Source organism: Sceloporus undulatus, chromosome 1 (genome assembly GCF_019175285.1).
Source record: "Sceloporus undulatus isolate JIND9_A2432 ecotype Alabama chromosome 1, SceUnd_v1.1, whole genome shotgun sequence".
In the NCBI taxonomy this organism is placed as follows: Eukaryota; Metazoa; Chordata; class Lepidosauria; order Squamata; family Phrynosomatidae; genus Sceloporus; species Sceloporus undulatus.
The window spans coordinates 125,690,752-125,707,522 of NC_056522.1; the positions used below are offsets into that span (position 1 = coordinate 125,690,752).

General features: G+C 39.6%; 1 protein-coding gene across 1 annotated transcript; it reads left to right on the forward strand.

Moving 5' to 3' along the window:
- On the forward strand, positions 1-8,797 carry LOC121919730 (cytochrome c oxidase subunit 7A2, mitochondrial). The gene is made up of 4 exons (XM_042446601.1): positions 1-156; positions 5,454-5,543; positions 7,093-7,177; positions 8,575-8,797. Exons 1-4 carry the CDS (start codon positions 25-27, stop codon positions 8,631-8,633), a joined length of 366 nt encoding a protein of 121 aa, XP_042302535.1. The 5' UTR covers positions 1-24; the 3' UTR covers positions 8,634-8,797.
- The last annotated feature ends 7,974 nt before the right edge of the window (positions 8,798-16,771 follow it).

A 16,771-nucleotide genomic window follows, 5' to 3' on the forward strand; every position in this document is an offset into this window, starting at 1 on the left:
CCGGAAGTTCGTTTACGTGACTAGATGGCGACTGTGACGTCAAACCGGAGACGGTTGGAGTCCCCATCTTCCTGTTTCCGGTGCCCTTGCTTCGACGTTGTAGACGAGGAGGTGAAGGGAGAAGAAGAAGCCGACAAGATGCTGCGTAATCTTTGGGTAAGAAGAGGCAAAGGCAGAGGAAGCCATGTTTTGGTCTGTGGCGGCTCTAAGGGGGCAGAGGGCCCGAGTAAGGAAAGATAGGGAAAGTGTGATGATAAGAAATGAAATGCGTAGTGGATATAACACAAGAGTACATGATATGATAAGTATAACTCTCAGTGCCTATTGACTATACTGTCTTTTCGCTCCTCTGAACACAACTTTCAGTGCCCTGTTCCCTGTATTGTCAGCTCTGGCTTATGGCGACCCTAAGATGCTTTCTCTCTCATGGTGTTTTCTTCAGAGGAGGTTTGCCATTGCCACCCTCTGAGGCTGAGAGAGTGTGGCTCTCCCAGGGTCACCCAGTGGGTCTCCATGGCTCAGTGGAGATTCAAACCCTGGTCCCTAGAGTCATAGTCCAGGACTCAATCCGTTACACCACACTGGCTCTCCCAGTCTGTATACACACATGCAAAGGAGGCATGAAAGGAAAGGGAAGCGTCTGACGCCATACAAGGGGTTTACATGGCTGCTGGTGGTGGGTGCCTTCTAGTCACTTCTGGCCCTAAGGCAGACCTATGATGGATGGTTGAAAATACTATGAGGATGCAAATGTAATGAATATACACAATGATCACAGTCTTTCCAGATGCATAGAAGCTGCCAGCCATCATTGGATAGCGATCCCAGGACCCCAGCCCAGCTGGTGGATTCTGGAAGTTGTCATCCCCCCAAAGATCCAAACTCTTGCCTTGGGTTTGTTTCCCTTCCTTGATGGATCATGCCTCTACTCTACTGAAGAGTAAGTCACAATGAGTTTGGTAAGCTTACTTGCAGGCAAGGAGGTATGTTGTTATTGCTGTGTGCCTTCGAGTTGTTTCAGACATATTGCAAATCTATCATGGGGTTTTCTTGGCAAGATTAGTTCGGAAGAGGTCTGCTGTTTACTTTCAAAGGAGCTAATAATACAGTAAATAGGCATTGAAAGTTAAAAGGTTTTCAGAGGAGCTAATAAACATATAAATATATACTGAAAGTTGAATTTTCAGAGGAACTAATAAATAGTATAATCAATAAGAACTGAAAATTAAACTTTCAGAGGAGCTGTGGTGACCTTGGGCAAGTCACACTCTCTCAGCCTCAGGGGAAGGCAATGGCAAATCTCCTCTAAACAAAGCTTGCCAAGAAAACCCAATGATGCCTTAGATTCTCCATAAGTTGGAAACAACTTGAAGGCACACACAAAATAAGTAGCATGATAAATAGATATTGAAAGATAAACTTTCAGAGAAGCTAATAAATAATATAATAGATATTTAAAGTTGGACCTTCAGAGGAGCTAAGTGATCAAAACTCCTGCCCCAAATGGACAAATCTGTAGTGTTGGCAGAGTGAAAAATGGAGGTGGCTTCTGTACCTTTAACAGTTGTGCAGAAGACGGAATTTCAGCAGGTGTTCGTTATCTGGTTGCATAATAAGCAAGCCCTGCTAAAATACCTTCTTTTTAGTGTAGTGGTTTGAATGTTGGGCTGGGGTTCTTGGAGACCAGGGTTCAAATCCCAGCTCAACCATGAAAGTCACACTCACTCAGCCTCAGGGGAAGGCAAGGGCAAACCTCCTCTGGACAAATCTTGCCATAAACTGGAAATGACTCGAAGCCATATAACACCATCAACAAAGAACGAGCCCCCCGCCCCCATTGACTGATGAGTTGTGTCTCTTAAACCCATCAGTTACTTTTAAAGTGGGTTTTCAAAGAGAAATTCAGTTTCAGCTTCTGAAAGATAACTCTTTCTCTCTCAGTGTGTGTGTGTGTGTGTGTGTGTATAATATATAGCGGGATTTTGGATACCTATGGGGTTATGTAAGCATGAATGTTTGTAGATTTCAATTCACTTCTTGATACTCACTTTTGAAGGGGATTGAAGTGCTCAGAAACTCATGCTGAAATAAATCTGTCAGGCACAGTACCCACTGGCGCAAAGCGCCAGTCTGGGTCCAATTTTAGGACTTGGGAGAGCGGAGTGTCCACACACTCCTGAGCCCTACTGCATCATCCGGGCACCATCTTGGCTCACCCCCGTCCACACGGGGGCCACCATGGTGATGTACACATGGTGCCACATCCAAATGGCGTTGCACGAATGTCATCGTTGCGCGAGAGGGCAGCAATGGTATGGTACAAAAGGAACATGCCGGGAGCAGATTCTTTTTATGCCTCCCGGAGGCCGAGTCGTTTGATTGGTACAGCCTCTGTGTGGGGCAAAAAACGGGCGGCTGCAGGCTGCCCTTTTGAGGCAGTCTGTATAGCCCATCTGTCTCCAAGGTGCAGGAAGACTCCCTCCCTCTTTTCAGCCTTTGTGATGGATGAATTAAGGACTAGACTACAAAAGTCTAGGACGTCTTGTAGTCCAATAGTGCAATGGACTAGGTAACTGGGAAATTTTGGTACCTTTATCTGTTCATTTTCTTCTTTCCCTCTCCTCATCCTTTACCAATTTCAGGTGTGTGAAGGTTTTTTTAGACTATAAATCCGAGGTTAGGAAGCCTGAGGGGAAATTGTTATTTTGTGTATGGGTTGGCTAAGTAAACTGCCAGAGTAACTTTGCAAAAACAAAATAATGCACAACTCCCTAGAGATTACTGGTAACTGTTTTACAAATTATGTATGTAAAGAGTGATATATGCTGCTGGTTGAGCTGAGTTTAGGAATATCTGACTACAAGACTCTTCTGTGAGCCTTCCTGCTTCTGCTAGCAAGTTTTGGGCACTTTTCTTGTATCTGTTTGTGCTAGGCATGCCACCGTTTTCCTTATTTTAAGGCTTGAGTCATCATTAAAACATGTTCAGCTTCAAATACCCAATCTATAAGACTTTGCTCGCTCCATAAAGCATTAAATTATAATACAGTCACCCCTCCTTATCCAGGGATTCAAGCATCCATGACTTGAAAATATTTTAAAAATATATAAATTCCAGAAAGCAAACCTTGATTTTGCCATTTTATATGTTTTTATGCAATTGTATTGAATGGTATTTGAGCATCGATGGGGAGTTCTGGAACCAAACCTCAGTGGATAACAAAGGCCGACTGTACTTCCAGTATTTTGGAATGTGTGATGTTTTCCCTACAGTGTTGCTAAGTGTTTCTTATTTTAGAGATGCTTTAATGGCAAGAAACGTGCCAAGAAAAGCCCATGGTAGGTTCACCTTGACGTCGCCATAAGTCAGAAATGACTTGAAGGCACACAACAAACATTACATAGTCTGTGGGGCTCCCATTTATGTGGTGTGAGGCTTCCAAATGTGTGGTTCAATTGATTTATAGCTTGGACAGAGTGAAAGTGCGATAACTAGTTCTTCTTCATGGTCTCTGTGACTCACACAAGTGGGTTATCTTGTGCCTGCACAGTGCAGCTTTTGAAAAGATGCACTATGCAGGTACAGAGTAACCCATTCATATGAATTCACAGGTAACCACCTGAAGAACTACAATTACAAGTATGCAACCTCTCCTTTTCTGTGCCTCTAGCATCAGTGTAGATTCATTCACAGACTGGAAAATAACCATAGCTTCTTAATCAGTTTATAGCCTCCCTTTCCCCATGGCTTGTGATTTGGTCATAATGAGTATTCAGTTAGAAAACATTATATTCAGATCTGAAGCAGATTGAGAAAAAAAGATATCAGCATGGGTGGAAAGGCTGAATTTCAAAAGGACAATAACTTTAATGTTCTATAAAGTCAAAGTTTTGTAGTATCCTTTGAAAACTAACAAATAAATGAGAAACCAGCTGGAACCTAATTAAAATGTAGGGAAAGTTATCCTCAGTGGTAGGGCGAACCTAATAGTGGTTCAGTGTAAGAGGCAGCAATAAGGCTGTAGAGGCATAACATACAAGACATGTAATAGCATAATCACAAACTGCAGTTATCTTTCTAGCTGTAATAAGTAAGGGAAACCTCAGCATAAGCAAAGCTGTACATGTGGTCATCCCACAGATGCCTGTAATTTTTTAATAACAATGAAATGTCATGTGGTTGCAGATAGTGGTATAAATCCTATTGTTGGTCTTGAATTGACTAGACCCATGGAATCAGTGAGATTTACGTATGCTTTTATTCACCATTCAGCAATTGATTTAATGGGTTTACTTTAGTTGGGACTAACCAACAGGATGCCAGCCAGTGTCTGTATGGCCTGTTTCACACTGAGGTTTGCTGAAGATCATCAAACCATTGGGCCCATACAGACAGGCCAAAATAAAGCTGCTTCAGGTCACTTTGGAGGTATGCTGTTTAAATGATGCATGCGTCCTAAGAGGCCAGAAGCCATGCCAAAGCCACGCTCCAGTGCTTAGGACTGGAGCATGGCTTTGATGTGTCTTATGCACTCTTAAGATGCACGCATCATTTAAACAGCATACTTTCAAAGTGACCCGAAGCAGCTTTATTTTGGCCTATCTGTACATGGCCATTGTTAGTATTCTAAACCCTTCCTTGCCAACCAGAAAAGCTCAGAGTGGCTTACAGACAAAAAAAAAAATGTAAGACTGTTCCAACCCTTTGGTTAACAGTCTACAATGTGCAACTGAGAAGGAAAAAAAATATGATGAAGGAAGAGGAAAACAAGAAAACATTCCAGTGCTTTATAGGCTCCAGACTAGGGGAAATCAAATTAATAGCTGGTTGTAATAAAGTTTTCCAGATGTTACAGTCTTTTATAAGGGTTGTAATATATCTCGAATATAGTGGCTGCCTTATTATTACCAGTTGAAATAAAAATGTTCAAAGTAAAGAAAAGCTCAGAACAGCTGGTCTTTCAGCTGAATTGATGAGTTGGTCCTCCTTTCATTGGCCCCATACAGACAGGCCAAAATAAAGCTGCTTCGGATCATTTTGCAGGTGTGCTGTTTACATAATGAATGCATACCAAGAGTCTGGAAGTTGTGCAAAAGCTGCGCTCTAGTCCTTAGGACTGGATCATGCCTCCATCTCTGAAGAAATAGCTGCTGGATAGTAGCTGGAGAAGATGCAAAGCCTGATAAAACTGAGTTAACCAGCTTTGCTTTCCTTTTCTGCTCTGAGCTTAGCTTTAATGTATGCACATTGTTAATACATGTAATGTAATAACTGCTAAACTATGGGTACGTTATTAATTATTAATAGTTGCCTCAGTATCTTCTGTGAATGTTATTTCCTATGGATTCCTCCCCTTTCTTTCCTCCAATTGTTCTTACTATTACTGTCCACTTTGGCTAAATCTTCAAGGAAGTATGAACAGAAGTGTACTTTACATTGTGTTTCTGTTGCAGGCTCTTCGACAGATTTCCCAAAAAACCATAAGCACTGCCTCTCGCAGGCAGATCACAAACAAGGTTCCAGAGTACCAGAAACTTTTCCAGGTATTGGATACATTTCTACCTTGAGAGTGAATGGGAATGTTAATGTACAGTGTGTCCACTCTTTATGTGGGCGCACCATAAGCAGCTTTCAGCATATGCTGAAAGCCGCACCTGAAGAGCCTGTCGTGCAACCCGGAAGAATTAATGGGCCACACCGCCACGCGCGTGAGCCTCATTACTTCCTATGGGGCTTCAGCATATGCTGATTTCCCCTTAACCGGAAGGATCCGGAACAGATCCCCACGTAAGGGGAGAGTTCACTGTAATACTTTCTCTTCCTAAAGAGAAGTGAGCCAAATAAAAATATTTAGCTGCATTCACGAAGGTACCCTGCTTGGCTCAAGAGTTTTAAGTCTGCACAGTCTGATTGCTGTGATAATTGCTAATCTCCGTTAAATATTTTGAAATCCAACTGAGTTTGCATATGAATTGTGTGCATCCACAAACGCAGCTGAGTTGTGTGAGTGAGTTATTAATAAGTAGTAAGGACAAATTAGGTTTTCCACTGCTGGAAGCACATGAAGAATAGGTAACCTTCTGAGTTAGTTTATAACAATGCTATATATTGTCTCTAGAATTCAAGACTGAGTTCATGCAGTGGGTTCTTTAGACAATTGTACTGTTGGTTTTGAGTCTTTCCATAGTATCATATTGCTTACTAGGGAACACAGACAGTAAAATGGTCTTATCCTAGAGCTGTGGTGGCGAACATATGGCACGTGTGCCCTCTCTGGCATACAAAGCCATTTCTGAGGGCACATAGTGCAGGAACATCTTCGAGTTTGGGCACTTGGTCCCTAAAATGTTCACCATTACTGTTCTAGAGCTTGAGTCCAAGCATTGATGGAGATATCTAGACTAGCTTGTTTAGCCATCACAGGAACTTGGGGCATGACCAAGTTAAGCCAGTTTGAATAATAAATTATGTTGGTTATAGAAATTTAGAATCTAGACTAAAGTTGAGTTTCTCTTATGTGTCTTAATGAAACACCATTCAGGCCTTTTCCCCTCTATACCAAATAGTGGACTCAGTAATAGATTTGGGTATGTACAGTAATTCTCCCAAAATACAATTACTAAGACAACTTGCCTCTGAACTTCTGCAAATTTCCTTTCTAAGGAGGAATGAAACTAAAAAAAAACCAACTTAATGACAAGCAGCCTATCTGTAGGATATGTATAGATGAATAGGAGAATATGAGTGTACAGCGTTGATAGAGAGTATGTGGTCCTCCAGATCATGATAGACTGCAATTCCCATGGGTTCTTATTATTATTTACTATGCAGGCAGTCCATTATCTATTCTAGAGGTCCATATGTTTCAGCTCCTGATCAACAGTATGTAGCAAGGTGCTTCACTATCTAAACTGACAATAAAGGTAACTGGCAATTAATCTAGCACAGAGAATAATTTTGTGTCTCATTTACATAGAGAGCAGAGTTAGATTTCTAACATAGTAGCTGTCATTGTATAGGTTTAATTCTTTATCTGACCTTACTGAGTTAGTTTGGACTTGTATAATTTTTTCTTTCTTTCTCTGGTATTAGGAAGATAATGGCATTCCAGTCTATCTGAAAGGTGGAGTAATGGATACACTGCTGTATCGACTCACCATGACCCTGTCTATTTTTGGTAAGGTTTAAGAAAGTTGGAATTGGGCTGTCAGTCCTCTGATAACTTGTCCATTTTTAAAAATAAATCTATAACTGTAACTTAAAAATTCCTTCACTTCTAGCTGTGCAAATACAACTTAACTTGCATGCCACATCAACATTTTATGTCCTCTGAGAATTTCACGTCCCTGCCTTTGACATGGCAACCTATACCACAATATATGAACTTTCAATACCACATGTAGTCTTGTAACAGAGAGAATACAAACACATCCTTCAAGTCTGTTCTTAAGATTGCTCTCACAGAAACTGATAAAAGTATCACTTTGTCTGGGACTGTGTTAATAAAGGTGCTTCACTTGTGTCTTGGTGGTTCTCTTTTACGGGCATCATTGTGGCCTATAAAATTTGCATTACAAAGGAATCTGAGGTCTTACTTTATTTAGAGGTAAAAATTTAGTAGGTTTAACTTTAGCTTTCCATTCACATCTGCATGCTATATATATTAACCTGATTTATGTATTTGTTTGAATCTCTGAAACCTAAACAGAAATCCTTGAGTGGAAACTGAAGTTGAAAACAAAACAAACAAAAAACCCTGCTAGATGGATCAAGGGAGCCAGCATGGTGTAGTGGTTGGAGGATTGGACTATGACTCTGGAGGCCAGGGTTTGAATTCTCATTCAGCCATGGAAACCCACTGGGTGACCTTTGGCAAATCACACACTCTCTGTCCCCAAGGAAGGCAAAGGGAACCCCTGATCAAATCTTACAAAAAAGAAAACCCTGTGGTAGGATCACCTTACCACTGCCAGAAGTCGGAAGCAATTTGAAGGCACACAACAAATAAGGCAGAGCAAGGTTGTCACAACCTTAAGGTGAACATTTTATAGATAACAAGTGAATATGGATTTGTACTACAGATGCAATTTGTTGTTGTTGTTGTTGTTATGTGCCTTCAAGTAGTTTCAGATTTAAGGCAACCCTATCATGGTGTTTTGTTTTGTTTTGGCAAGCTTTGTTCAGAGAAGGTTTGTCATTGCCTTCCCCTGAGGCTGAGAGCCTGTGATTTGCCCAAAGTCACCCAATGGGTTTAATGGCTGAGCTGGGAATCAAACCCTGGTTTCCAGAGTCACAGACCAACACTCAAACCACAATGCCAAATTTCTTATACCATTATGAATTTTCCAAAATTATTTTTCATTTTATCTGCTGGTCTTTGAAATGGAAAAATCCTGGTATTCAGGTCACCTTTCCAACCCCTAATCTGAAGATCTGAAAGGGATTCCAATCTATTTTGTTAATAGAAGAAGTGGGCTTCATGTGTACAATTCTCATAGAGTTTATGCAAATAATTTGTAGCTGGATAAAGCATGTACACTTAATCTGCCCTAATATCTTGTCTTTTATCTTCAGGAACAGGCTACGTCCTTTACGAACTCTTCATGGCTGCTATGCCCAAGAAAAACAAATGACTCCATTTTACAGGATGCATCCTGGAGTAGCATCTCTCCGTCCCATTCCATTACGCTCTTCAGGGACCTACTTTGTCCTTGTCATAAATGACTATGTGTTTGGGATCAATATTTATTGAGTTGAAATGTTATGTATTGCAGCCAATAAAGTAGTCATTCCTGTCTGTCTGGTCTGAAAGTGTACTGGATATATTCAGGTCTATTAAAAGATACTTGCTGAATTTAAGTTCATAGTTTTCAGTTTCATTCCAAGGATGACAAATAGGATCAGTTGCATTCTATAGTGTTAATATGCCCTGCTAATTGTCTTAAGTTTCAAAAATCTCCAAATGGAATGAGTAAACATCCCACTAGAAGAATACACGAATTGCTCATTGTTACATAAAACGCTTTTGTAATTTTCTTGGCTCCTTGTAGTGTAGGAATTAGAACCTTATTTAAACACTCACATTCTTTATCTGACATTGAAACAAAGGGTGAATGGTTCTGTCACAAGATCTCTTAGTAGCTTGTAGCCCAACATTTCTATATATGCTCTTCTCAGGTTTTTTCAAAGGATGGAGTTCTCACTGACATTATCATGTAACTGTTGTTACAAGAACTAGTAGTGTAATCAATAGCATTGAATGTTCTTGATCGCCTAAATCAGTACACTTCATACAGTAAGCCAACTTTAAACTAATTACATTTCAATTGTCTTGCATTGAAAAGATATATTTATGTCATTTGAAGCTAGTTGGCTTCTTGGGTATTTGTAGGACAGAATGCCCTGTGGTGAGGAATTGCAGCAGAGAATATAAAGAAGTTCTCCAGTCAGTAACATGGGAAGAGCATGTGTCTTCTTCCTTTAAAAGAAGACAAATTGGGACAGAACATTTAGTCAAACTAATAAAATGGGACACTTGCATGCTGCATGAATACCTTCAAAAATGCCTTCATTGCAGTAGTGCTTGTGGGTTCTTGCAGTTTCTAAATTCCATCCTTTGAATGGTTAACCATGATCTTTAGTCAGCAGTTAACTAAGTGAGCACATAACTGCCTTGCAGAAATATTAACCCCCTTTGACTTTTCAACATTTTGTTACAATATAGAATCCAAATGGCTTTAATTGTTATTGCGATCCCTTGATGTATGCAAGATACTCAACAACCCACCGCTTTTAAATCCACTTCTCTTCCATCTTACAACACAACATGTATAAAAGTCAACGGCAATGAGAATATGCAAGATACTATTCAAAGATATAGCCAAGTTAGTCTGTAGAATCAGTATGCAGACTCACTGAAAGAAAAATTGGCAGCTTGAGCTTTCCTAGACTAAAGTCTACTTCCTCAGATGCACTAAATACATCTGAGGAAGTACACTTAAGGTCCAAAACACACTGTAGAAATAATAACAGTTTGAGACAGCTTTAATCGCCCTGACTCAATACTAGGGAATTCTGGGAAATGTATTTTGAGAGCCATTTGGCCTCTGTCTGAGAGCTCTGGCGTCACAATAAGCTACAATTCCCACAGTTCCCTAGCACTGAGCCAGGGCAGTTAAAGCAGTTTCAAATTGGATTATTTCTGCAGTGTGTTTTGGATCTTAAGTCTATGAAAGCTCATGCTGCCAATGTCTTTCAGTTAGTCTCAAGGGTGCTACAAGATCTCTACATACCTTCAAGCCACTGTTTGGGTAAAAATGATTACAGAGCAAGAAACACGCTTCCTTCTGTTTAGAGGTGGGTGGGCACCTGTGCTTGGCAGATCATTTTATATATAGATCCCATGGCTCTGCTCTTCTTGGTTGTACTGGCTATGTTTGGCTGGAAATTCGGAGTTTGCCAACAGCTGGGGCAAAAAACTCAGCTCCTAAACTCTTAAGATGTGTTCTATGAGAGAATAGGATGCTTGCTGTCTACAGGTCTTCCATAAACATGGGGTGATGTTTGCTTTATTTCTTACATATATAGATGGCTCTGCTGAGGCTTGGGAGCCCACTATGTGGAAGTCCAGAGGTTAACCATTCTTATTAAATGTGTTGTTAAATGCAACAACATTTCTATCATATTTCCTTCAAGCACACTTATTTTTTTAAGTGAATCTAATAATTCTGAGCCAGTTCTGGGACAACTTGTAGCCTATTTTTGTGTGTGCACAAGTAAGCAAAAATAAGCCCTGTTGTATCCACACTCTCCTCTTAGGGGTTTGCAGAAAATAGACTGTTTGTGAATTCTTTGAGTGTGTGGAAGGTACAGAGGTAGTTATCAGGATGAAACTTTATTTACTGTACAGCAAGAAGCTGAAATATTGCCACCTAATGGTACCCTTGAATTTTGAATGCATTACGTTCTTCAAGATACAGTGAAAGCATAACTGCATTAGTCAAAACTGAAAGCAGAGGGATGTGGTCCTGCTTAAAAACCTCTCCCCCACTTGCACCCACACTCCTGGATTATGGCAAGTTAAGTTTTTAATGACCTATAATATAATTATTATCTCCTGTAATTTAAATGAGAAAAGTTGTTTTGTATTTATTGTTCCAGCTGCTTTGACGCTACTGTTATATCCCATAAAGCATGACATGTATAAGAAAAATGGATCTCCTCCTGCACAACTACCATTGAGTCAGACACCTGGAATTAAGCAGAAACACATCACTGGCAGCGGAATCAGACAGCAGAGAATGAATTGTATCAGGGAGACTCCTTTGTGACTCAGTTACAAAGTCTGTCTCTTCTGTGTTACACATCCTTTCATGTAGATGCTTGTACAGTAAAGTGTTTTCTGGAAAGTGTCCAGATACAATCATTTTCCTTCTTTTAGCTGTTTTAATGTTTGTTTGTTTTAGTGTTATGTGTGAGCAATTCAGAATGTAGATTCTTGGAGAGAAGGAAAAAAATAATCCATCATTTGCTTGAAGAGTATGGGGACAGACCTGATGGAGCAAATCCCAGATCTGTCTATTGGGTCCTCCTTTTCCCAACAAGAACGAGCCAGATACATCCTTAAGTCCACATGGAGGCAGCTACTTACCTGTGCTGCTTACCATCTCCCAAACTGTTGTGAAGTCATACTATGTCTGAAGCTGGAGGCTCCATTTAGCAATTGAGACGGATAATCTTTGACCTGTCCTCTGTAAGGCTGGCTAACCACCTTTTAATACCATCTAAACTAGTAGTAATCATCTGCAGCAGCAGATTCCATACCCTAATCTGCTGTTGGTCAGTTTTAGTGGATATCTCTGGGTTCAAGTATAATGAAAAAGGGAGAAAATCTTCCTTTCTCCATTCATGTAGATTCCTACTCTTGTCAGCTTCTCCTGTATTTATCCTTTTTCTAAGTGTTTCACAGGAAAACTTGAGAGGAACAAATACCAAAAGGTTAAAAGACAGTTGGGCAGTTTAATGATTATAGCACAACATGGCTAAAGCAAACTAGGGATAAAGAGGAACAATGGGATTGTGAAGGATTAACCAGAACTGTGGAAACTTGCCAGGAAGGCAGGAAGACAGGAATTAGTCAGTAAACTGGTTCTGGAAATTAAGAAATGTTAAAAGGTAACTTGAAGAAAGGATGTTGCTAAAACTATGCATTTTTGAATGTATAAAAGGTTTGAAGAAAGACAATTGGGTATGACAGTCTTGGAATTGCCATTTAGGCAGCTGTCATCCCGTACGGAGAATAAAGGTGGTGCGCTTATTTTGAGCTACAATCGGACTCTGAACTTTCTTTGTTGCTGGGTGCTCCAAGAACCCTTCCAACATAGGTTGGGAGGGCTTGCTACCCTCCCCCTTCAAACTGATTTAGCACCTTTGGCTTCTCTGTAATTCTGGGGAGGTCTAATTGGCTCTCCAAGGTAGTTTTTCCTATATCTGGTGTAATTTTAATGGCTAGTCTTAAAAGATTTTGCCACTGCTACTCCACATGGATGTTACGAGATAAAACAGGACATTTTGAGTTCCATTGGAGGAGGGCAGAGGCCCACCCAAACTACACAGTTATACAGTGGTACCTCGGGTTACGAAATTAGTTCGTTCCGCGGCTAATTTCGTAACCCGAAAAACCTTCGTAACCCGAATTGCCATAGGCGCTAATGGAGAAAAAGCCGCGGCTCCGCCGCGGCTCCATTTAAAACAGCGCCGGGGTTTTTTCGTAACCCGAAAAAACCTTCGTAAGCCGAAACAATAAATCCCTATGGGATTTTTTCGTATCCCGAAAAATTCGTAAGCTGGGTAATTCGTATCCCGAGGTACCATTGTAGTGCTATTATTCCACTTTAAACTGCCATGGTTCTGTCCTATGGAATCCTGCTATTTGCAGTTTAGAGAACGAGCATTTAAAATTCTCAGGCAGAGAGTGTGAAGCCCTCATCAAACTGCAAAGTCAAGGATTCCATGGGATATAGCCATGGCAGTTAAAGTGAAACAATAGCACTATAATTATGTAGTGTGAATGGACTTCAGGGTATGAATTTTAGAAACACATGGCATACATTACTGGCTACACTTATAAGACACAGGTGCCAGCTGGTTGTGGCTTAGGTTGCACTATTCTTCATAGTTGCCTGGACATAAGCCCACAATGGACACATTTAGACTTATTTTAGAATCAAAACTATAGGGCTTAAATCCAACATCATGTTGGCAGTATGCAAAGACTTTCTGTTCCCCTTCCTCTTACACTCTTCTGGGATACACAAAAAACTGGCTCTGAAGGGTTTCCTTGCATTTTTATTGGCAGATGGAGATGCATCCGTAGAACACTTCTTTGGATTCTCATCTAGGATGCTCATTTCAAACAGAGGCTGATGGCCACCTGTCAGGAGAGCTTTGGCTGTGCATTCCTGCAGGGCAGAATGAGGTTGGACTGGGTGGCCCTTGTGGTGTCTTTCAACTCTGACTGCATGTCCTAACGAAAACAATGGAATCAGATGTAGCCAGGACTAACTTTTTCTGGATCATTCCTATATCTCATAAAATATTGATTGTGATTTTTTCCATGAATTGAAACTACAATGCTATTGCTGGATGCAATGTTAACCATATTATAATGAGTTCACAGTAAACCAGAGCAGGAAATAAAAGACTAAAACTAATATGCTGGCAGTGATCAGGACAGAACAGTCCTCCTCTCCTTTAGATCTCCAGACCCATTGGGGGGGGGGGAGTGGGAAGATTTGGAAGGGGAGAAATTCACCCCTTTCCTGGTTACATTCAGGGGTAACTGTGTTGGCCATTTAGCAAATTCAAACAAAAATCCATCAAACGGTGATACCTTTATTGGCCAACCAAAATTTACAATTGGTGGATTTTTGTTTGAATTCCCTGTCTTGCTTGTGCAAGATCCTGCTATTTTTCCAGCAGAGCATTCCCACAACATAGTGCCCTAAGTGCAACAAAAACTTTGAATTGGCCTGAAATGTACTTTTCTTTAAGTTCTAAGGTTGATTTCCTTTATGTGTATCTTGCACCAAGACACTGTGCAGAGTCTTGTCTTTATCATGTATAGAATTTTCTTTTTGGTTCAAATATTTGTGTTGCAATATAGTTTAGAATATTCACAGCTTTGGAATTCTGTAATGGGTTATGGGTTTTGTTTTGTTTTGTTTTTTTGGCTGAAAGAGCAAAACTGAACATATCAACGCTCAAAATGTTTCAGGGACCCAAGAACCAGATAAAAAGAAATGATCAGGTAAGAACATGTTCTTTGTGTAAAATTACAGCAATGTTTTTCACAACTTACAGTATGCGTAAGATGATCAGAGAGAAATGTCTAAAGGGAGGCGTGAGTGTTTGAAGCTGGAAATATGATTAAAGAATTATGGTTGAAATACCAAAGGTATGGCAACCACACCCAGAAAATAACCATGATTGTCCATACTACACAGCCAAGATGTGTACTGTCTAGTTAATATGTACTTTCATTTCACTTAGAAAACAAGCCAGTCTCTTATACTTAAGAATTTTGTACTACACAGGCTATAGAAATCTAGCATTATATTGAGTTTAAATGAACACAAATTAATTTTTAAAGTTTAAATTAGTTTTACCTTTATGGTTGGCACTAAAATAATGGAAAATTCATAGCTTCAGATGTTTAGGTGAAATGGGAAATCTCCCCCCATCACCACTGCATAGTATTATAGTAACGTTTAGAAGATGCTCTAGTACAGTCTTGGCATCACCATTACAATTTTTCTGGATTTTATTTTATTTAGACATATAACCTACTCTAGTTTGAAGGCTCCAGGTGAGCAATAAATGCAAAAATCAGCAACATACAGGAAGATTTTATTTAATTCATAATTAACCCTGCCTTAATCCTCAGGTCCAAAGGGCACCTTAAACAGGCAAGTGCATTGCTTTTGAAATGTGCCATAGATCTTGTGAAACTGAGCTATGTACAGAAAATACTATTACTCTCTTTCCTGCCTGCAAAAGAAAACATCTTATTTTATTTCACATGTTTCTTTCATCCAGCCAGCTTTACATTATGCACAGTTATTAGCATGTTAATAATGTGGCTGGTCAGTCTCTTGCCTCTGTAAGGGCTACGAACTAGTCAGAGGCACAAACTAACTTGTTTATATTAAGTAAAAGTTCTTTTTGTTTTTGTTTTAAAAAATACAGTTGTAGAAGCAACATCACCAAAAACAATATGAATATACATGACTCAGAAGACAAATTTTATGGAACCTATATATAGTTTTTGAATATTGTGGCTGGTATCCAATGAACCACTTAAGCTCTTGCACAACCTCAGCAGAACATTTTCCATTTTCTTTTTTAAGGAGTTGAATACTTCCAGCTCCTTGATGCCATATAATGAACTGTTTTTGAAATTCTCTTCAGTTCCCAAAGGCATTTGTCACATTCAAGGAATAGAGGTCATGGTTTTTTTTTTTTAAAAAAAGGACATCTAAAGTGTATTTGCACTCATTATTCCATATTTCTTTGAATTTTGTCCATAAGTCTAATTTTAGATGAAATCTATCATCCAAAGTAAGGTTGGCAACTTCACTAGGCCCAAGGGGCTACTCCATATCTTCAACTATGACCACTTTAACTGCCACGGCTCCATCCTAAATAATCCTGAGATTTGTAGTTTTGTGAGGCACCAGCACTGTTTGGCAGAGGAGGCAGAAGGTCTTGCAAATTACAGTTTCCAGGATTCCAAAGGATGGAGCTAGAGCAGTTAAAGTAGTGTCATATGTTATTTCTACAGTGTAGGTGCACTCTAAATCTATTTCTGATTTGAAAAAGCCCTAACAGAAACCATAACGAGGAAGACCAGTGGTACATATCATGTTTTAAGAGACAGTCACACTTCCTGGAGGTTTTTCATATTTTTTTTATCAAGCCGTTGTAGCAGACTAGGTAAGCTACATGATCTGGCCTAGCAAAGAATGATTTCATTTGATTTTAATCATGATGCACAATATCTGTTCAAGCTTCTCTAGGAGAAACTAAGAACGCTCCAAGTATACGTTCTTGTGTTCTTTTGTTTACTTCAGCTATATTTTTACAAAGGTTCACATCTTTTCCCCCCAGTCACATGATATGAGTGGACAAATCCCACCTACTGTCATTTTTGCTGTCTCAGAGGCAGATAATTCAAAAATTCAGAAGTCTGACATGTACCTTGGACTTTGCTTTCATTGTCATGGCTGATGTTTGTAACTTTACACAGGGTTTGAACATGCACAATACCCCCAACTTACCCAAAAGGTACATTGGCTTCTATTAGTTTTGTAGGCAAGGGTCCTCTAAACCTACATCTAAAACTGTTTTATCAGTTTTATGATTAATGGGAAATATTTTATCCAGTTTTAGCTCTTTGTTGAAGAATTTATCTACTGACGATGGTCCAGCAAATGATATCGTAAGATACCAAGAGGTGACAAGCTGAAACCAAAAGAAATCAAGAAAGCTCTGTAATAAAGAATTGTTCAAAAGCAAATTGCAATTGACTGAAAACTAGAAATGCATAGTGTTTCCATATATTTATTATTATTATTATTATTAACCTTTATTTATAAAGCGCTGTAAATTTACACAGCGCTGTACATACAATCTTTTAGTCAGACGGTTCCCTGCCCTCAGGCTTACAATCTAAAAATTTATAGTTGGTTTCCCCCCATACTATGTGTGTAAT